The sequence below is a fragment of the Choloepus didactylus genome, chromosome 5 (assembly GCF_015220235.1).
Source record: "Choloepus didactylus isolate mChoDid1 chromosome 5, mChoDid1.pri, whole genome shotgun sequence".
In the NCBI taxonomy this organism is placed as follows: domain Eukaryota; kingdom Metazoa; phylum Chordata; class Mammalia; order Pilosa; family Megalonychidae; genus Choloepus; species Choloepus didactylus.
In genome coordinates, this window is record NC_051311.1 from 123696576 (window position 1) to 123720702 (window position 24127).

A 24127-nucleotide genomic window follows, 5' to 3' on the forward strand; every position below is an offset into this window, starting at 1 on the left:
GTGAATGTTTCCCCCTCAAATTCTAAATGTTTTCATAGATACAAGACAGTGTATTTTTGTAAATGCTGAGATGTGATCCTCAGTGTAATTATTGGAAACCTGCAAGAAGACTTGACTTGTTTAAGTACGTTATGATGTGACTAAATAATAATCTCATAGGTATTTATTTAAGTGCTTTCTCAAATTGTTGGACATGCTACCATTCTATGCTAGAGTAATTTTCTCAGTATCAAGGCATAAAACCTGAGGCCACATATTGAAATGAAATATAATATAAATAAAAAGAATAATTAATTCATAGTTAATATTGGGTCAATAATTCAGAAGTGTACTAAGCACTTTATTACCCAGTCCGGTGGTATGTTTTCAAATTGTATTCTGTTTGTGGGTTTGATAAGAAGAGGAAGATCACTGAAATCATATTGATGCTAATAGGGAATAAAAGCAGAAATGCTGGTTAACATGCTACTTCCGTTCCTTGCTAACTAATTTTCCTGGCACCATACAGTTGGGGGAAGTGAAGCAAATAAAACATACACTATAATTCTACTACAAGACAACACCCTGGGCTGTGGCCAGGCTTGGCAGGGGAAGCAAATCACGTCATGTCCCCACACACACCACATGGTGGAAGGAAATTATCTAAGAGTGTGAAAGACATCAGAGTTATTTTTCCTCATTTTGCAGATGAGAAAAGTGAGGCCCTGAGAAAACTGAAATTAATGGACTGGAGAGGGGCATATTTCAGACACCCTGACAACTGTTCTAGAGGGGATTCCCCACCCACCCCCACCCCCACATTCCAAACACTGCTGCCCTACTTTCTCCATTTGCATGAAATCATGTTGGTCACTAAACTTTGACTATAGCCACTGCCTCTAAACACTAATGGAACACCAACTATACGACAGACACCAGACAATCATTGTATGTACCCTTTCTTATTTAACTCTCTTAGCAACCCAACAAGGCTGATACTCTCCTCTTTTTACAGGGGAGCAAACTGAGGCTAGGAGAGATCAAGCAGCTCAGAAACTGCTGATATGTAGCAGATGTGTAACAGTAACTTTTAAAATGTAACCCGAAAACTGTAAGCAAGCAGGAAATTGTAAAATGAACCTTCAAAGCTGGAAACAGGCTATAATGGGAGCTCCTATTCTCACAAAGGAGCAATTCGTAAATGTAAGGTCTGCAAACATATGTAAACATAAAGTTTGCACCTTTCACAGGTGTCTCCAAACTCCTGAAGAAAACAGGAAAACAGGAAATAACTAAATTACTGAAGTTCTCCAAACCTGTTACATGTTATGTAAATGTAAAGTTTGCACCTATCACAGATGTCACCTGGCTCCTGAAGAAAACAGGAAAACGTGAAATAACTAAATTGATTGACTCCCTTTGTCTTTAATGGGTTTAGCCAATTAGAGAATCACTGGGAGATTGCCCCAATCCTCCTAGATATAGATAGCCTTTTGTCTATCACTCTTGTTGCATGTTAATTGAATGAAGATCTCTCTTTGTCTCTGAACCTGGGTATAAAATCCAACTGAAGAGACACTTGGGGGAGGCAGATTTGGGGAAGCTTCCCCTGTCTTTCCTGTGTAAATTAAACCATCTTTTCCTCTTCAGCTGGGTTCAGTGCGACTTCTATTGGCCAAGCAAGGAACCCAGACCTGGGAGGTGCCCCTTCTTCAGATGTGGGATTTGTATTCAATTCAGTCAGACCCCTAAGGTTTTCTCTGTTATATTTTCCAGATGTTTTCTTTAATGGGAAAGTTTTAATATGTTTCTGCAAGGATAATCACAGCTTACAGTAAAAAGATGTTCATATCATTGCTAATAATTATATCAGTGTCAATAATCCTTGTTAAAGACATTTGAAATATTAAAAAGGTAGCAGCACAAATGTAGGTAGGTTCTGATTTCCCAGGTTGCTTATTGAAAGACTTGAAGCAACTCACTTGTGTGAAGTTAAAGGGTATACACATTAACAGAAACTACAGGATTACCAAACACAAAGATTAAAAAAAAAAAAAAAAAAAAGCACAGGGAGCTATGAAAGCATAATTCAGCCTTGAGCCAAGGATGCTCAATTGAGAGGAAACATGTACAGAGAAATTCCTACACTCTCACAACACAGAGAGACAAAGAAACAGACAAAGAGCAATAATGTTTATGTTCTCATTCTTTCCTCCTCTGGCTACCCTCAGCTTTCCCTATTCTTTCTATTCAGCAACAATTTCAGTTGAAATTGTTTGCCTACTAAACAACTGTATATAGAACAAAGGCTGGACAAGCAAAAGGAAGATGTTCTTTCTGAAGACCCCAAGAAAATCCAGGGCTATCTTAGACTCCAGTTTTCAAGATAGTCTCTAGTGGCAGCTGCAGAAGGTATGCAGAAGGGTGTGTTTTGTTGACCAAGGAGTTGCTTGACATAGTATCCTTTAATTGCTAAAGGCTAAAATTATAGACACAAACAGCAGCTATTTACTCTGAGAGGTAATCTCCCAAGCACCATAAAACTCATGTAGCCAGTCTTTGGGGAACTAATAGGTTACCACAAGTTCAGAGAGGAGATTGCAAAGAGGTCATCCTCTGGAATGGAAGCTATTAGAAGTCGTCATAGTCAGAGTTGCAGTTTCAGTAGTGCTGCTTCCTAGGAGATTGTAATGTGTTCTTGGTAGGATCTTTCTCCGAGGTAGCCAAGATAATTCTCACATGATCAATAGCACTGTGACATGCCAGGCATGAATTTAGTGTTTGTTGTCATTGAAACCAAGGGGAAACTTGAGAATTAGAAGTAACTAGCAAATATCTGGCATTGCCCAAGAAAGACTATGTTATGATTTTAGACAACTCACGCATTTTAATAAGAAATATTCCTAAAATAGTGAAGACAATTAATATAGCTTCTCCAGATGACAGAAATATCAATTGAAAGTACCCCAAAATGTGCTATGTAACCAAATGAATCACTGACTTAAAGTTTATTTACAAAATGGTATGTACTGAGAGAGCAGCTGAAACAACAGATTGTTTACTCTCCTCCCCTTCATAAAATCCATGAATTTTCAGTTTTTGTTTCTCCCAAGATAATAATGGTGTTTTAGACAAAAAAAAAAAAAAAAAAAAAAAATGGCTTCATTAAATGCATTTTAAATGCAATTTTTGTCTTAGTGAAATAGAAAAGTAAATTCTATAGTCTACAAATTGGAAGTCCACACTCTAGGACCTTTGTTAGTACACTAATTTGAGACCTTAACTAAACTGGCAGCATTCTCTTTTTTAAACAAATTTTCAGTTTCACTTGACCTCACTTATATTATGAGTATTACAAGCAACCCGGCATAACACATGAATCTTATTGATAACAGACATGTAACTCAGTGATATGGATGAAAAATTCATAGCTCGTATCAGAAAAAGGAAGAAAAGACAGATTTCAATAGAAAAGAAAATGTCTTACTTGGTTAAGAATGTCTTGTTTCTGTGCATGCAAGGAAAGAAAGAATACATGTGTTAATGTAAGTTAATTTATAGTCATCATTTCATACCTCTGATAATTTAATTAAAAGTTCAAATTTACAAATTGATTTAAAAACATGCACTAGATTGATGGTTCTCCAAATGTGGAACCAGAGCATCAACTGGAAAATCAATAGAAATGTAAATTTCTGAGATTCACCCCAGTACCTCTGAATCAGACACTGACAGGTGTGTGGGTGGGAGGGTGGGAGGTGGTGACAGCAATCTGTGTTATATGAGGTCCTCCAGGTGATTCTTATGCACACTAAAATTTGAGAACCACTGCCTAGATCAACCTATCAATTTTTGACTATACTAAGCAAACAGTTCTAAATGACACAAGATAAATATGAATAACACATACAATATTCTTGAAACCTTTCAAAGAAAATTATGAAAATATAGTGGTATATATAAAGCTATAATTAGATTATGAAAACTTATTCCCCACTCCTGATGATTCTTCTTCCTATTTAGTATAACATGTCTAGCCTCTCCCCATGCCTATATTTCTATACGTCTGCCATTATTTAATTTCTTCCTTTCTCTTTAGATGTCACGGGACTATTTGGATACAATTTGAAAATCCAGGATGAAATCATGTGTGTTTAATGACAAAGTGATTTTTTCTCATACTGCCAAATTCCAGCATTTTCATGAAATCATTTACATCTGAGATGTCCTGTCTGTGTTTTATTGTAAACCCTCTCACTAAGACTGGATCCCTACTACAAAAGAGCTGTTATCATATTTATAGATTAGGTAGAGATAAATAGAAATCTCTTACATTGTTAGGCATGGGTCAGTAATAATTCTGTGTACTGGGATATGAAACACTTGTTACGCAAGCAATGCCATCCAGTGTATTTAAAATACTTTCTCCTTCCCCTTATTCATCTTATCTCCCAAGGCTTTCCATCTCCTTCTAAAGCTAGTCAACGAAGCAGAGAGGAAAGGCATCAACCTTAAAGTGTGATTTAAGACAAATAAGATTTAATTGTTCATTGACAAGAACCTACCTATTAATCTTGGAAAGTCATTTTACTTTTCTGCAGACGAGTTTCTTTATTAAAAACTTTGTGATTTTATTAAGTCTGGAATTACAAGGCCTTTTTCAGATTTTTATTCTTAGAAAATCTTTAAGGCCTTTTTACACATTCATATTCTATGTTTCTGTCATTGATTTCTTCAAAGAATGATTATCACATTTTCTTTAAAAGAAAATAATGACAACTAAAAGATTCATCCACACATTACGTTTAAAAATATACCTAAACAGGTCACATCTTCATTTGACTCAGATTTTTATATACAACTCTTTTAAAATTCAGTAATTCAAGTGAATTATAAGCAAAAAAATTACAGCATCTGCCCTTTAAGCAGCTGTACTTTGTAGAAGGAGAAGCAACTTAAGAGATATTTAGATTATTCTCTCTACGCAAATTCATTTTATGTGGTTAGTGCAAGTCATGCTCATCTTGGAAAATAAGGATTAATTATTCATTTTAAAGGCAGACTGTATAATTCCCTTTTCTAATTTACCTTATATAATTGAGCATCCATTAACAGTCATCCACACCAAATAACCTTGGGCTCAACTTGACCAGTCAATAGAGGGTGATAACTTCAAATGTGAATTCATATGTCATACTATTATAATAGACTTTCATAAAATAGATGATGTCATATATTGATGAGAACTTCATGGTCTTAAAGATTTCATTTTCAACATTGGAAATTCTTAACTATTTCTTATGAGCTTTTATAAAATGCATATAAGTTTTTAACATAGTCATATAAATGTTGAAATTTTATTCTGAAGAAGAAATTCCTTTCAGGTTTAAGATTAGAGTGTGGTTCACTCTCAAATTAGTATTGCTTTAGGGTCATTATGAGATCTAGCTTTTTGTTTTCCATCTGTTCATTTTTTAGTAATGTATTTAATGCATTTCAACCATAGATCTGTGCATTTATAGTGAGGTATTCCATTATTGAAAAGGCTGACATCATATATGTCTAACAATGAATCTAGTAAATTACCTCAATAAATCCCGTATACAGTGTTTGTCTTCATGAAATACACAATATCAATGGGAATAGTTTTGAGAATAGTTTAAATGAGAAATCATTGACACAAAAAGGCTACGTTGCAAATAAGTTCATGTTCCAACTATATTTATAAACCAGGAGCTAGCTTTAAGGAGAAAAAACAGGTTTTATCTCTATTCACAGATTTAATAGTATGCAAATTTTCAACTATGATTGCAATGTAAAATATTGATATTTTTGGATCTTAAAGCAATTCAGTAAAGGTGTTTATCTTTACTTTTGCCTTTCTGATTTCTTGGACTTTGATATGTTCAATTCTACAAGTTTATCTGTCAAGATTTTTTTCTCTCATTCTAAAGCATTTTGGGAAATAAAATGTGAGAGGAAAAAGTAGACACGATACTGGTTTTTTCCTCATATAGGAAAATGGAGATGACTTTCAGTTGCCTCAGTTTCTGCAATCTTGTATAGGCACTAAATATTAATTTCATTTTTAGAAAGGAAAATAAATCTTAGTAAGGTTGAAGAGTTTTAAAAAGTATATTATATAGTAATATATTAGAATACAGAGAGAAAGATAAAATATGATAAGAATTATAGCTAGCTATAAGAAATATTGAAAGGAAATTATAGAACAATATGAAAGTTATGAGGTTTGAATTTAGAGATTGGATTGTGATAACTAAAATATAAGTTCAATAAATCTCAGAGAAATACAATATTAAAGAATAACCAAGAACTATGCTCTTGGAAACATGCAAACACAAAACAACAGTGATAAAAATCAAGTCACATTCACCTAGGAAACAAAACTATCTAGGTAGTTAGATAAGAAATTCAGGCAAAGGGTCTTTTGCAAAGATCATTTGTTTTAACTCCCATACAACCCAAATATCACTTGGGTGAAGCTGCAAATGAACATGCAGTAATGGTGATCATACACTTAAAATGTAACATATCTCAGCTAAGATCAAATGAAAAGTTATTTAGCAAATAATTATGAAGGAAAAGGCATTCATTCATTAAGGTTGGTATTCAAAAGCAAATGACAGGACATGAAACTTTATAGGGAAAGAATATCAGGGATTGCAAATCTTAATATGTACTATGTTAATTAATATGCTAAGCACAAATTAGAGGCAAGAAAGTCCTCCCTTTTTGTCCAAATTGGCTCTTTAGTTTGATAGATCAGTTATATCCAATACAGAATCTTCCATTGGTGAAGGAAAAAATTCCCTGAAAAGAACAACTCTCTGTCCCCACCTCACATCTGTTTTGGGTTAAATTTGTAGGTCATGGGGTAAGAATCAGGAACCCTTCTTCTGCTCCCCTCTCTAATCTCATTTCCTGCCTTCTAGGAAAAGAACCTAACACTATTTTGTAGATGATCTTTTCTATTTCAAGCATACAACATAGACCTATTTTTGTTAGCAAAATATTTTTGGATTGAAAGTGTACTAAAGATATTTTCCAGAATAGCATAATTTCATTAAGAACTTTATTTTATTTATATTACAGTTTATGTGTGTATATCTATCTATCCATCCAAAATATATATAGTCTATATATGAAGCATATTAAATGTATCCCAATAACATATATATGAAACTGATATAAAGAAAAAAGAAGTTTTACCCCTTCAGGATTATACTTTGCAAGCACACCATTACCATGGAATTCTTCAAGAACATCCTTTAATTTCTTTGTAGAATCTATGAGAAATAAAAAACACAGAAATTGTTTATTTACATGTATTGTGGCTATCAGCACTATCCAGAACAAAGACCTCTTATAATATAATCACCAACAGAAACTCAAATTAAAAATCAGCATATAAATTTTTTTTCATGATTTTTGAAAGGCTATTTAATTAGAGATGATAATCACAAAGAAAAGAAAAGAAAAAAAGTGTGATTTCCACAAGGGCATTGCCCAAGAATGGGGCTACTGAACTATGCATTATATGAATTAATGAGTGAATAAATTAATACATAATGTGTTTTCTTCCTTTATTTTGGGACTATGACATGTAAATAAATGAAAAAAACTTAGTTTATATGGTAAATAAGAATTCAGAGATTCTTTGTTGAACTTTATAATTCATAGAATTTTTATATGTAAAGACATTAATAACAACCTGGCCAAATAAATAAGAAAAATAAAATATATAGCTAAACCTCAGTGGTGAATTTATTCAAAGGAGGGATGTATATTTTAGCATTTTGCAGATATTTTTTGGGGGAATTTTTAAAATCTACATAAAGCTCACGAGTAAATCTTACTTTAATTGTATTAATTAACAATAACATTTTTGGTATGTTATTAAAATTATTTTTTCAAAAGCACTGTAATTTGTAGTCTTTGCTTATTGTTGAAACAATCCTCAGTTAAATAAGGAAAATAATGAATAATGTGAAGAAATAACTAATGTAAAAATTTTAAGATTTTAAATAATTTCACATATTGCCTATTAAGAATAATACAATAATGCTGCCTTACTAATCAAAATATAATTTTTGACCAAGTACTCCCATAATTGCAACATATTTAAGTAAGAGGAAAATCATAGCTGGCAGATATTGATGTCAATTAAATATCCAACTAAATTTGAATAACAGTGACCAAACAAGCTTGAAACAAAATGTGAGAAATAAGCAGAAGGCAATGGTTTCCTAGCATTTGACTCTATTCCATCCTGACTTCCTCCAAGACTCAGTGATCTTTGTACTGCTTCATCTCTCATTTGTATTTCTGTCCCATCCTAACTTTGCTAACAGATTTTTATCTCCATGGTACCTGGAATATAGTAATTTTTCAGTAAATGCTAAATGACTTTCTTCCGTCTTTGAGGACAGTTATATGAAACGTAGCACGGTATACTGGGGATCAAGGAAAGAGCAGAGTTCATTCTGGCTTTACCTCTAATTAACCATGTGATTTTTGATAAGTTACTTGAAAAATCTCTGGTCTTTGTTTTTCAAATCCATTACAATGAATAGTATTTAAGTCTCTTCTAACTTCAAAATGCTCTGTACATTTCCCTAGAAAATCCATGACCTGCAAAGAAATGTGAATTGTGTCCCAATTCTCCTTATCAAATCTTTGCCAACATTCTCAAATGACTTCTCCTTGAAACTAGTTTTAAAATTTGTTTAAATTTGCATTTTTATGTTAATGATATGGAGTTTCTTTCAGTGAGGGTATGGGCTGTTTGTATTCTCTAATTGCCTAATCAAAATCACTATTTTTTCCTTGGATTGGATGGAGTGTATCCCTTAAAAAATCTACAGAATCTCTTTAAGCATATTTTAATTCCTGCCTTTGCCCTAACAAAAAACCATTGTTCAGTCTTTGGTTTAAATAGCATAATCTATCCACATTTTATCATCTTTTATTTTTTTTTTTTTAACTATAAAGTTATTGGAGTGCACCTTTTTCTGCCCACTAATCTATACACTCCAGGAACGTGCCATCTTTGCATACCCTACAGTTACTATCAGGTTTACACTTTAGATGCTCACTACATTTTTATTAAATTCAACTATTGGACTATGTAAGTCTGTTTCTCTTACATCAAAATGATGCATGTAATAAATTTTTGCATTATTTTCTGGGAATATTAAATTTACATTATTCTGAAATAAAAATTAAATTATTAAGTGCATTTGGCAATGTTTAGAAAATGGAAGAGTCAAGCTAATCTGTCCTAACAAACGCTACATGAAAAATGAAACACTTTTAGTTGACCACACATCTTGTTAGGTGTCTGTTACATCTTGAATGAACTTCCTTTGTGATTTCACTCTCTTTTTGCCTCTTCATTCTAAAAAATCTCAACACACATTTACCAGATTAATCTTGAAGGCCCCATTGAGTAATGAAAATACTTAGAGCCCTATAGATTTGGATTTGAATTTTGGCTCCACAATTTTTGATTGAATGTCCCTGGGCCTATTTTTAACCTCTGAGGCTCAGTTTCCTAATACTTGAAATCAAATTAATGATATGGATCTTGCAGAATTATGCATAGCATAGTGTCTGGACTAAATAAATTTCTGTTCCTTTGTTCCATACTGAACATAACATCAAACATAACATTATCCTTAAAGAGTTTCTTACATCTTCAGTTTGAAATATAAATTCCTCATCTTGGTATCATAGGTAAGTAAAGAAAAGATCCAAAGGTACCAGTGCATAGTTATTTTCTATGCTTTCCTTATTTATAATTCAAAATTTAATCAATTCTCAAGGTATCCCATGCCTTCCTTTATTTATGACATTTTTTTTTTTGCCTAGAATTTACGTCAATGTCAAATGAAGTTCAGCCATAATGTATGTCACATTTTACCTGCCACCTTGCTCAGAAAACCTCTCAGGACTTGTTTTAGCAACAGTAGGTGGCAACTTACCTTCCTTGGGATGCCCCATAACAATCTTACAGTCTATGCCCAATTTATACAACAGACACAGTTAACACTATTAATTATAGCTTCCATGTGTAGAGTGTTTTGCAAAATGTTTTATCTCATTTGAAACTTGCAATATCCTTAAAACCTTATCAAACTTCCTCCACACTTAACACATGAAGAAACCAAGTTTAGGGAAACTGTTACTTATTAAAAGCACACACCTAAAAGGTGGTGAAACAGTGACTCAAACTCTTTGATATGACCTAAATCTGTTTTCTTTACTGTTGAGAAAAAGCTGATATAATTTTCCATTTCAGCCAAGGCAAATAGTTTCTAGTCCACCGGACCTTTATTAATTTAGTTCAGGGAACTTTTTTAACTATTTCTCTAGTACATAGAAATATTTGATGTTCTTATAACAACATGAATTGAAAGAAAAAGAACATATTTTCTATATACAAGAAATATAGTTTACTGTTTTTTTTCCATCATTTCTGAGGAAAGTTAACCTATGTGATTTTTTATTCTAAATTCTATATTCTGTGGAGTTATGAAGAAGAATAGAATAAGACAATATAGAAGATCCAAATTGTTTCTTTAAAACTAAAAATAGTTATATTGATATTTTCTAACAAAGTGTTTTACAGTATTTTATTTCATTTTTTTTGTTCTGGATTATGTTTCTATCTGAAAATGGAATTAGAATATAATTTTTTATGTATGTTGTATGCAAATTTGCAAATTTGCATAATATATGTTATTTAACTATATAAATGTATTTTAAAAAATAAATATACAATTGTTTATATTGCATTATGTGGGCAAAGTACAGGGAAAAGACTGGATTATGAAACAGAGGTAAAAATTTAAAAGTTCTGCAAATAACACATATAAAGTCCTTCAAATTCTCATTATGCATCATGACAAAACTTTTTTTGTTTGTTCCAACCTAAATGGATTTTAAAGGTCAAGACTAATTGTTTTACCACCTAAATAGTTGTCATAGCTGCTATGAGAAGACAATCATATATTCCACTGTTAACACCAAAACTATGCAACTTGTAAAATGCATTTGTCATTTTTCATAAACAACAGTTTTTTAAAGGATTGAATGGCGGTTCATAACCTGGCCCTTTATTTTCCAAAGTAGATATTGTACTGTTCCAGTTTCAGTGAGGACCTTGGTTTTCCAGGAGGAAAAACCAGCTCTTAAAATGTTGAGAGAGGATGCTGGTGCCCTTGAACTTAACGTTAAATGGGATTGTAGAAAAGCCATCTTTTGGTTCTCTCATCTCAGTGCTTTCAAGACTTCCATTCAAAAATCTAGACTCCCCCATACAGCCTTTTCTGCTTACCACAAAGGACATTTGTGGCCTAGAAATCTTTACCTATATCTCTGTAGTGGCCATTTAAACCCTGTAGAGTCATGTGCTTCAACTGTTAAAGAGAAGAAATTTCCAGTTTAAATACTGAGCTAGCATTAATGTACACACAACTTATGAGCAAACCAGGACTCTATTAAAATTGCTAAGTAAAAGTTTCCCTTAGCTAGATTATCTCAAATTATTGAAATAGTTTTAACTGGCTAACCCAAACATTTTTGTGTCTAATCCAGTGGTACTCAAACCTGGATCCATACTAGGATCATGTGGGTAGCTTTTAAAATATACTAATGCCTGGGTCCAAAACACAGTGTGACATGGGTTGAATTGGCCTATGGTAGAGCCCAGCCAAGGGTATATTTAAGAAGTGGCTCATGTGATTCTACTACTCCGATCCTTAAAGAGATGCACCAAAAAAGTGGATTGCCCAGTGAGAGTTCATCAGCAAATTCTTTCCTACCACATTTTCTTCCATATGAATGCTATATTTTGCCTGGTTGCTGCTCAGGGAGCTTCTTTTAGGGAAAAAAAAAAAAATTAGAACTTTAAAAAAATAATAGTAGTGTGGAAATCCAGAAGATGGAAAATTTGATATTACTATCAATACAATTTTCCAGGTGAAAAAAAGGAGGTTAATTTGTAGTCAGAAAAAGAAAAGAAAAAAAAAAAAAAAGAAAACAACAACAACAAAAACCCTACAGTAATATAGAATAAGAGATTTGGAAATTAGACACCAAGAGACAAAAGTTCATTATCTACTTGTGCAAGAATTATAACAAAAGTACAAAGAGGATTCTGGGAAGATGGAGGCATAGAAGGAAGTGGAAGACTTAGTCTCTCCCAGAACAATTCATAAATGAACAAAAAACCAGTAAATAACCTGGAATAACAGCGGGGAGACAAACATGACTGTACACTCAACATCCACCGACATGAATTGGGAGGAATGCCCGAGATCACAGCATAAGATCTGTAAGTAAAACTGCAGACCCGCGCTGAGAGCTGAGAGCCTAGAGCCGGGAGCCCCTCCCTCACGGAAGCTGCGCCATGCACTTTCTCAGCCCAGCTCCAAGTGAGGTTTTAATATCAACTGCTCAATACAGACAGCAAATCCTCAACAAACAGACAGAGGCTTTTGGTGACAACTGACCTTGGGAGAATCGGGGGACATATCTGTCTCAGGATAGGGAGCCCAGGGGATCGGGTGCTATCTCTGGCTGATGGGTGAGCCTGGGAGTTTTTCTGTACCTTGCTCTCTCTCTGTGGAGAAAGCCTCAGCTGTTCTCAGCCTGCAAGGCATTGCAGTAAAGACAGCCTCAGACATTCTGCATTCAGAAACGAGCTGAGAGCCCCGTGGCACAGCCCGGCGGCCCAGGGCTTCCCTTGAGGGACGGCGCACACTGATGACATAGCACAGCATTCCCTCAGCTGAGGGAAGATCGCAGCTGGGAGGGGGGATCTGCTCGGAGAACCCAGGGGCACTACGCCAAGTCCAGTGGTTTGTGCGACACCGAGAGAGAAGGTCTGGGGCTGAAGTGAAATGAAGGCTTAGACTCTTGTGGCGGCCTTGAATCTCCTGGAACCTGGGAGATTTGAACAGTAGAACTGCCCTTCCTCCCTGGCCACCTGTACACACACCCCACATTCAGAGCGGACAGCTCCAGCAACACACCCAAACTGAGCTCTCCAACTGAACACACAAGAATCATTTCCCCACACACCATGGAAAAAAGGTTGAGAACTGACTTGAGGGACATAGGTGACTCACAGACGCCATCTGCTGGTTAGTTAGAGAAAGTGTACATCACCAAACTGTGTCTCTGAAAAATTAGATCAATATCCTTTTTTTTTGATACAATTTGAAAGAAACCTATCAAGCAAAACAAATGCCAAGAGGCCAAAAACAACAGAAAATCTTAATGCATATGATAAAACCATACGATATGGAGAATCCAGCTTCAAACATACAAATCAAGATTTCGGAAGAAACATTGTACCTCACACAATTAATCAAAGAACTACAATTGAAGAATGAAAACATGGCAAAGGATTTAAAGGACATCAAGAGGACCATGGCCCAGGATATAACAGACATAAAGAAGACCCTAGAAAAGCATAAAGAAGACATTGCAAGAGTAAATAAAAAAATAGAAGATCTTATGGAAATAAAAGAAACTGTTGGCCAAATTAAAAAGACCCTGGATATTCACAATACAAGACTAGAGGAAGCTGAACAACATCTCAGTGTCCTAGAAATCCACAGAACAGAAAATGAAAGAACAAAAGAAAGAATGGAGAAAAAAATCGAAAAAATTGCAATGGATCTCAGGGATAAGATAGATAAAATAAAATGACCAAACTTAAGTCTCATTGGTGTCCCAGAAGGGGAAGAGAAGGGTAAAGGTCTAGAAGGAGTATTCAAAGAAATTGTTGGGGAAAACTTCCCCAACCTTTTACACAATATAAACACACGAAGCATAAATGCCCAGCGAACTCCAAATAGAATAAATCCAAAGAAACCCACTACAAGACATATTCTGATCAGACTGTCAAATACTGAAGAGAAGGAGCAAGTTCTGAAAGCAGCAAGAGAAAAGCAAGTCACCACATACAAAGGAAACAACATAAGACTAAGTAGTGGCTACTCAGCAGCCACCATGGAGGTGAGAAGGCAGTGGCATGACATATTTAAAATTCTGAGAGAGAAAAATTTCCAGCCAAGAATATTTTATCTAGCAAAACTCTCCTTCAAATTTGAGGGAGAGCTTAAATTTTTCACAAACAAACAAATGCTGAGAGACTTTGCCAATAAAAGACCTGCCCTACTTCAGATTCTAAAGGAAGCCCTACCAACAGAGAGACAAAGAAAGGAGAAAGAGATAGAGAGAATTTTAACAGACATATATAGTACCTTACATCCCAAATCACCAAGACACTCATTTTTCTCTAGTGATCACAGATCTTTCTCCAGAAGGGACCATAAGCTGGGACATAAAACAAGCCTCAAGAAATTAAAAAAAAAAAAAAAAAAAAAAAATTGACTATACTCAAAGAACATTCTCCAAACACAATGGAATACAAATAGAAGTCAATAATTTTTAAACCATAACTCCACTATTTACTTCCTACATGATATAACATACACAAACTCTAAGGACAAATCAGTGTTTTGAACTCAGTGTAAAATATGTAATTTTAGACAACTATATAAAGGTGGGGGAATGAAGGAGTATAGGAACATAGTTTATGTGCCCTATTGAAGTGAAGGTGGTATCAAAGAAAAACAAGATTGATAGGGATTTAAGAGGTTAATTTTAAGCCCCACAGTAAACACAAAGAAATTATCAGAGAATATAACCATAGAGATGAAAAGTAGAGTTTGGGTTAAGAGAAATGGTGGCAGGGGCAACGGGGAGTTAAGAAAGGAGTGTAGGGTTGCTGTTTGAGGTGAAGGGAAATTTCTAGTAATGGATGGTGGGAAAGAGCATAACATCATTCTAAATGTGATTAATCCCACTAATGGAAGGCTAGGGAGGGGGTGGAATGGGAAGATTTAGGCTGAAACATTTCCACAATCGAAAAAAGAAAAAGAAAAAAAGACAGTCTAACTAGACAACACTTGAATGCGAAGGATGAACTTGGATGGGATTGGAGGGTGGAGGACAGGTGGCTCGAAGGGACACAGTTAGACATAAGGAAAAGGAAATATAGAGTGTAAGCATTGTATCATTGTTGAATCTCTTATACTTAGCTGCGCTTAATGGAATTACATAAAAGAATGTTCTTGTTCGTGGGAAGTTCATACGTGAATTATAGTGTATGTTCAAGAATGTGTGCAGCTAACTCTCATATGTTCAGAAGACAGAGCAATAGATGATGGATGATAGATAGGGAGGGAGGAAGGGAGGGAGGGAAAGAAATAGTGATGTGACAGCAGGTTAAAGTTGGTGGATTGAGCTATCGGCGGAGGTGGGTCAGGGCATGGTGGAATTCTGTGTATGGGGCTAGTATTGTTTTTGCAACTATTCATGTAACTTTGAATTTATTTCAAAATAAAAAAAGTACAAAGACATACAAAAAGAAAGCAATATTGAATTATTATTAAGAAATAATAGCCACATTTTTACAGTTTATGCACAAATTGAAATATATACCCACGGATTTTTTAAAACATCATAAGAATATTCTAATGATACAGCTATACTAGGAAGAGCTGTAATATAGTGAAAAAGAACACTGGATCTAATATTGGAAAAACCTATGTTCAGGTCTTCCATGACTAATTGCCACATGCTTTTGGGCAAATCCCTTAACCTGCATTGAGTACAAGTTCCCTAGTTCCCTATCTACATGCTCCTGCTGAGCTTTTGGGAACATTATTAAAACTTGTTTTTTAAAAAAAAAGATGAATATAGCTTTGTGCAAACTGCTATCCACATAGCAGTAATTACTCTTTATCTGGAAAGATAACTAATTTCTGAATAACTATTGATTTGAGAATATAAAGAAAATTTCCTGTGTCTTGATATTCATTATTATTGACAATCCTTTTTAAACATCCAGTCCTAAAAACACTTTCCTGTATTGTTTTTTTTTTTTCCTTCTTCATCTATCTACATTCAATTTTTTGATATGTGCATCTAAGTTTAGTGTCTTGAACCAAAACCTTTTTTTTTTACATTTTTTATGCGATTTTATTGAGCTATATCACATAACATACAATCATTCAAGTTCTGTGTATTAGTTAGGGTTCTCTAGGGAAACAGAATCAACAACAGATATCTATAAATACAAGATTTATGAAAGTGTCTCATGCAACTGTGGGTATGCATGAGTCCAAATTCCATAGGGCAGGAAGCAAACTAGCAACTCCAATGAAGATGTTTGATGAACTCTTCAGGCAGCGAACTAGCAACTTCAATGAACGTGTTTGATGAACTCCTCAGGAAATGAATTTGCAACTTCAATGAACTCCTCAGGAAACACTTTGCTGGTCAGCCGAAGAAGTAGTGAAGGTCCTCTATCTATTTCACTTAAAAGTCTTCAATTGATTGGATTAAATCCAGTTGACTGCATTCTCTCATTGTGGAAGATATGCCCTTCATTGATGTCATCAGTCACAGCTGCAGCCAATTGACTGATGATTTAACAAACCAGCCTTCTGGTTTTTTTATTAAGCAGCCACAAAAGTCCTTGCAGTAATGGTTAGGCCAGTGCTTGCTTGATCAGATATCTGGGTACCATCACCTGGCCAAGTTGACACATGAACCTAACCATCAGTCTACAATGAATTGTTCACAATATCATCATATAGTTATGCTTTCATCACCACAATCAAACTTTGAACATTTTCATTACTCCAAAAAGTAAAATGAAAATTAAAACAAAAAAGAACATCCAAAATATCGCATTCCCCTCCTTCCTCCCATTGTTCATTTACCTTTTAAAATACAGTTTAATTGAGATATATTCATGCATCCTACAGTTATTCACAGTGTACAGTCATTCACAGCACCATCATTCAGTTGTGTTCATCACCAGAATCAATTTTTGAACCTTTTCCTTACTCCAAAATGAAAATAAAAGCAAAAAAGATCACCTAAATATTTCCATCCCCTCCATCCCACCCTATTCTTCATCTAATTTTTGTCCCCATTTTTCCACTTATCTGACCATACAGTGGATAAAGGGAGTGAGAGCCACAAGGTTTTCACAGTCACACAGTCACACTAAGCAAGCTACATAGTTAAACAAGTGTCTTCAAGAATCAAGGTCTCTGGGTTGCAGTTTGACAGCTTCAGATATTTCTCTCTAGCCAGTCCAACATACTAAAAACTAAAAGGTGATATCTATATAGTGCATTAGAATACCCTCCAGAGTGACTTCTTGACTCCATTTGAACTCTCTCAGCCACTGGAACCTTATTTTTTTTCATCTCTCTTCCCCCTTTTGGTCAAGAAGATTCTCTCAATCCCACAGTGCTGGGTCCAGGCTCATTTTCCTGCATTGCCAGGGGGATTTTCATCCATGAGTGTCATATCCCATATAGGGGGGAGGGTAGTGAGTTGAACCAAAAACTTGTAAAAGTTATTTTTTGGATAGACAAAATATCTCCTAAGTCATTCAGCAAACATATGGCAGACACTGAAGTAATTTACATTGTTATTCAGATTTTATTTTGTATAATATATGTAAAGAAAATATAAAGTTACATTTGAGCCATTATTGTATACTATAACCAAAAATTTATATTGAGAACATATCTTTTAATTAAGAATTCTAATTAGTGATAAAATCGACAGGTATGGTCCAGTGGAGTGCTGATAAATGTTTAACAACTTTGGAGTTGGGAAGGGCAATGCTTTGCAGTGTTTGCTATTTCTGTGGTTTTCCATTTTTGTTTAGTGGTAGGAACCAAAGCCCAATCAGAGTGAGTTTAAGAGAATATGAGACGAAAGGAGACAGCAAATAAAGGCAATTCATTAAAATTTTGCAGGAATGGAAGCAAAGAATTTGAATCATATCTAGAGTGTAGGAAGTAAAGTCAAAATGATTTTTTTAAAGGGGAGAAAAAAACACAGCATGCTCATAGAAATGATTCAGGGGAGAGGGAAAAATTGAAAATGAAGGAAAAAGAAGCCGGCAAGCACTGGAATGGTGTTGTTGAGTGGGCTTGAAAGAATGGAATCTGGTTCACAGCAGAAGGTCTGGCTTTTGGTGGAGGCACAGACAGCTCACCTAAGTGAGAAAGCAGAGCATATGGTTCATATGCTGGAGGTGGGTAGGTGTCTAGTTGGTATCTGTACTGAGGAGAGTACAAAGATGTAGAAAAGTATCCTGGAAATAGCAGAAGTGAATGGACATGGGAAATATGATACGATTGTCAAGCCACCCTGAGAACCAATCAGCATAGTTGTGTGTTTTTCTCTAATTGTAGCTAAAGAGTAGGTGGAGAGTAAAATTAACTAGGGCTATGATTTTGTTATCTAAGTGCCATGGAGCTAGAGGGAACAAGGAATATGAGTAAGGAAGTGATTTTAATGACAGTTCATGCAGGATTGCACTTGGGTATGGATCATAACCTCAGTTCAGGGAGAGTCTACTGTGTGACTCTGATGGCCATTCTCTGCATACAGAGAAAGCAATTTCTGGAGATTAACGTGTGCTTTTTAGAGCCTCATGTCCTCTTTTCGGAGGCCTGTCCACTTTGCACCCGTCATAAGGGAATGTGGAAAAGAGAAATTTGTAATTCAAGTTGTTTTCTATGTGCCATTCCCATGAATTAAGCGCACCACAGTGGTTCATGTCTTTTTCTCCTTCTTCATCTTTCTCTCCATTCTGTGAAGTGCCTGATTACATACTCTTGGATACATTTAATTCTGCTTATTAATTGTCTTTGCAAGCTTTCCTGCTGGTCCAAACACAAATAAAATAGAGAGCCCTCGCACTTCTAATTTGTGTAGAGCTGTCATTATAAGCAGCAGAAAGATGCTGTTTCTCCAGAGTTTCAAAGCCTTTTCCCTGATGGCTGATAAAACCCCACCATTCCCAGCACACTTTCCTTTAAGTTGGGGTAATCACTAAGTTTGCTTAGAATCATCTAATCACTTGATTCATTTTGGAAAGTTTTAGTAATAATAAGTGTTATTGTTATTGAACAAAATATTATGTTACTGTTATTGAACAAAAAATTCAACATTTTTGTCCCTTTACGACATTTTCTGTCATATTGTTGATGTTACATGGTTACCCCACCCCTTTTGCTTAAATTCTACTTATTTATTCTCCATAATTCCTTTCTTTCTTTCTAAAATTGATTTGGGGTCATTGTATTAGGTTTAGTAGAGGGAGGTATTACAAACCATATCCATATTTCTCCTGAAAGCAAGACTAAATGTATTTTTTTAAATATTGACTCAAATTATGATATTTTCACACAGTATTTGTACTAGCAGTTCCTTCGCAAATGCCATGTGACATCCTTAAAATAATAAAACCTTTCTTCAACTAAATATCTTGGTTTTCAGATGAACAAGCACTACTTAAAAACTATTAATTATTTGAAATGGCATTATTGTTACTAGTAAAATAAGGATAATTGTAATATGTGCCTTGTGTTTCTATGACAATAGGTACCTGATACATAGCAAACATTCATTAACTGTGAAACTTTGTCATCATGTATGCTGCCAGACTTACACTGCAGTCCCAGATTTTTTGCTTTTGTCACAACCTTAATTTCAAATTATTCTTAATTTTCTTCATTTTCTTGTGCATTTTTACTAGGTTCTTTAAACTTACTGTTTTGTAACAATGATCAGAATGTAGTGTAAAATGGTTTTGTTTTAAAATAAATTTACATTTAAAATATTAATTGTAAATATTTGTTGTGGAAAATTCACTTTCATGGGCAGTAGAATTAAGTGCAGTCATTATATGTGTTTAAATGAATACATTTAATGAAAAGAAATTGAGTTACAATTTTATATCTGTACAATTTAAAAAATTTTAAAGCCAACACTAGTTCATGACAGTTTCATTATTTTTTAAAGGCTGTATGTGAGTTAAAAAATCTTACTAAGAAATCAGACTTTCTGCCAACAATAGAGTATTTTCTAGTGGCAGAGCTAATAACATGTTTTTAAATAATACAAAATTACTAAAGTCCCCAATTAGTCTCTGAACATAAAATTTTTCAGCTCTCTGCACATTTACCAACAAACTCAAGATTAAGTAATATGAAATCACCAAAGTCTATTTATTTTGCTAGCATACATATTTTAAAGAATATAAAATTCCAAAATATCATCCCTGAAGCTTAAATACAAAACAGAACTCAGAGAAATGTGCCATATTTATCTGGTGCTTTACACATCTACTTATCTTTACCATACCTCCTAAGGCTGAAAATGCTTTGATGTGAGAATGAATGCTATAACAGAAAACATATTTAGAGGTAGTTGGGACACTTGGTTCCACATTTTAGTTCTTAGATAATCTATAGGACAGTCACCTCACAAGACAGACATTCATTTTTTCCCCTCAAATACTGAGGAAACTAGAAGAAACAATACTCAAGGACTCTTCCATCTACAATATTCCATGATTGTATGACAGCGGGATACTCTAGAAGAGGCACAATCTGACGCCCACTAAACCTTTTGATATTCCCATGCTAATTTTTAATCCCCTCAATCCTTATCCCATCTTTTAACATAAAGTTCCTCTTGAGGACCTTGGAAATTTCGAACTCCCCTCCCTGGTAAACTGGGAAACAAAAGCAGGGTTTTTCATTTACAAAGTTGCTATGACAAATACCACACGGGTTAGCTTAAACAATGGGAATTTATTAGCTCACAGTTCTGAGATTAGAAGAAATCCAAAATCAAAACACTAGCAGGACTTGCTTCCTCTCCAAAATTTGTAACCTTCTGGTGCTGGTTGCTGGCAATCCTTGGGTTTCATTGGCTCTCCCAATACATGGCAATGTTCTCTCTTTCTTTTGGGCTCCCACTGACTGCTGGCTCTTCCCTATGTCCTTCTCTGACCCTGGCTTCCAGTTCTTCTCTTTATAAGGTCTCCAATAATCCATATTAAGGCCCACCTGGCTTTAGTTGGCCACATGTTAGCTAAAAATAACATCTTCAAGAGATTCTATTTATAATGGGTTCACATCCATAGGGATGTGGACTAAGATTAAAAACCTGTCTAAAACGGGCACATAATTCAGTCTAGGATAGTGCGGAAGAATTCCAGTTCAGAGGAGGAATATGTTTTTATGCAAGGCAAATTCCCAGATAGTGCTAAGACATTTGTATTAAGATTTATGAATAAATATTTTTTAAACATTTTTCGAAGGTGAGCTGTATGGAGATGAAACACTAAGCATTAGGGTATTGCCTCCTATTCTTTCTGAATATCCCTATCTTGAAGTATTGCCTGGAAGGGAAATTTATGATGTGTTTTATTATAAATGGTATCACTCACAATCTGCATTCTTACACTGAAACATTTGCTATAACAACTCACAAAGAACTCTGCCACAATTTTCTATCAAATAAAAATCCTGGTAACAAATGCTAACTATTGGTGTAGACTCTTCTGGTGAGAGAATTTATGATACACTGTGGCTGTATTTCTGCAATTCACTTAATAGGATCAAGGCTAATATCACATTGTTTAAACACTTTTTAAGATTTAAATAAAAGATGGAGAAGAGAAATGATTCTCTAGAGTACTTAAGTTACAAATCAAGTCTGAGATGGACCAAGAGATTTAAGGACCACGCAACATTGCACAATTTGAAGATCAGGTATGAAAAGTTTCCAATGATCGCAAGGCTGCAGCTGTCACTCCAGGGAACTGCAGGGTCTATTGATCAATGAGTTTGTACTGCTGAGAAAATTCTCAAGCACATTAACAGAGGGACTTTTTTTCTTTAAACAAACACCACCTCCTCTATTTATCTAGCAATGAAAAACAAAACAAAATAATACAGAAACAAAACTACCAGGACATCAAAGCCACCAAAGATAAACTAACACTACTTTTAGATAGATAGAAAAAATGTATTGATGTATTGCTCTGAAAACTCAGGGCCTTTTGTAAAGTTTATTGCCTGTTAGATGGTGTGTTAGTTTGGGCTGTCTAAGAAGCACATGCGAGAACTTCGGAAGACACCATGAAAGATGAAGACAAGCAGGAGTATGAAAAGGCACAGAGAGACCTTAGAACATAATGCACATTAACACCTGTAAGAGGGGCCAAGAAGAAGGGGGCTGTGTAGCCAAGCCACAGACTGCAGAGAAGCTCCAACAATGTCTCAGTCAGGCCAGGGTAGAGCTCCTGAGAAACCTTTGCCCATTGGAAGAGTTGGAAAGAAATGACTTGGTTCTACTACCCCACCACTGTGCTAGATCATTGCCTAGAACACTCCAGGAAGAGCATGACTTCAGTCTGTACACCATAGTATATCCAAAATGTAAGTCCTAATTGATGGGGAGGTAGTCAAAGCTCAGGTGAGAAGCTTTTTGTTACCATTACTCAAAGTATTCAAGAAGAATTCAAAATGAAAATAAATTTTGCAAACAAAGCCCTTTTGATATCTCTAGGACATCCTTCTAGGATTGTTGATTATGTAGGAAAAATCCTAGTGACCTTTATGTTTCCCAATACCACTATTATTACAGCCAATAGGCATTGACAACCTCAGAGGCTTATTACATGATGTTGGAGATGCAGTGCCTGAGGGTACTGAGGGAAATGACGTTGCTCCCGTGAAGATTAATTAAAAGACCCTGACAGCAAGAAAGTACCCAGATTGACCAACTGGGCTACAAAAATAGGTATCACACTCATAAATAAATGAGGCATGAAAAAAATTGTGCTGTATTTTGTTGCTAAAATTCTAAACTTTTTAGGAAGAGAGACATCTTAGATCTAGTATAGTGACTGGATTTCCAACAGTGGACAGTGAAAAGTTGAACAGTTCCTATCAAATAGTGAAAAATTACTACAAGGAATTTGTTCAACTTCATTATCATTGTGAATTGAAAGAAGAGAAAGCCTACACACTTGATGCAAAACTTTAAAATAAATCTTATATAAAATAGAGAAAAATAATTTTTCAAGTATATGTGATTAAGACACAAGTGTAAGCATCAGATACTCTCAGATTTCTCACAAGTTATATTGGCATAAGCAAAGTGAATGGAAACAGAAGAGGAACTTCAAGTTTTATCTTACTATTGTTGTCAGTTGCATCAATTGATAGATCACCGCCTTCCATTTCCAGAGTTAAAAGTGCTTCCAGGAGAAAACTGTCCACTGGTTCTTTATATTTGGAGATTGCCAAACCTCAGGTATCCACTGCTTTTCTCACTCCACCAGCTCCTTCCCACTCATCCTGACCCTTAACCAAGTTGTAGCAGTGACTTCAGCTTTCACCTCCCTCTTTTCACCACCAAATCTCAATCTGTTAAGTATTCAATGGTTTAATTAAAAAAAAAGTACCTTTCTTTTTTATTTATGTGGTTTGTTAAAGGTTATTTTCATTTACTGTGTCTTCAACATATTATTTATTCTTTAGGTTTCAACTTAGAAGGAAAATGTAATTAATATCTAATACTCTACCTTGCAAAAGCATTGCATACTGTACACATATGCACTTAGAAGTCCATATATTGATAATTATTAGGTGGTAAATAATTAAATGTTAAGTAAGCAAGTGGTGTTTTAGTGCTTTCCATTATGCAGAAGTCTTGTTGGGTTTCATATACAGACTTTTAAATTTTTGTATTATTTGTGAAAATTTGGTTGGGTGTTTTTATAGGCTAGGAATGCATTCTTATTTTTCCTATTAAAAATAATGGTACATTATTCTAATGGTAAATCTACTATTAAAAAATCAATATTTAAACCATTTTCAATAATGGATTACATCCAGGTAATGAGGGATGCATGTATCACATTTATTTAGTCAAAATAAAACATGTATCATCAGTGTCTTAGTTTTCCAGGGCTGCTATAGCAAAGTAGTAGACTAGTTGGCTCAAAAAATGAAAATTTATTATCTCATAGAAACTTATTGTCTCACAGTTCCAGAGGCCATACGTCTGAAATCAAAGTGTCGACAGGGCTATGCTTCCTTAAAAGGGGAGAATCCATTCCACACCTCTCTCGTGACTTTTGGTGCATGGCTGGCATTTGATGGTGTTTCTTGGCTTGTGGCTGCATTGTTCAATCGCTGCCTCCATCTCTTGG

General features: G+C 34.8%; 1 protein-coding gene across 8 annotated transcripts in view; it reads right to left on the reverse strand.

Annotated features, from left to right (window-relative positions):
* DGKB (diacylglycerol kinase beta) overlaps nt 1-24127 on the reverse strand; it is a 748227-nt gene that overhangs the window by 576736 nt on the left and 147364 nt on the right. For 5 of the 8 annotated variants that reach the window (XM_037836813.1, XM_037836818.1, XM_037836812.1 and 2 more), the window contains exons 3-4: nt 7210-7286; nt 3467-3487 (exon numbers count right to left, since the gene is read on the reverse strand). In XM_037836813.1, coding sequence (XP_037692741.1) covers nt 3467-3487; nt 7210-7286 — 98 coding nt within the window. The remainder of the gene's footprint in view (nt 1-3466; nt 3488-7209; nt 7287-24127) is intronic. The other 3 variants (XM_037836819.1, XM_037836816.1, XM_037836817.1) reach the window with 1 other exon arrangement.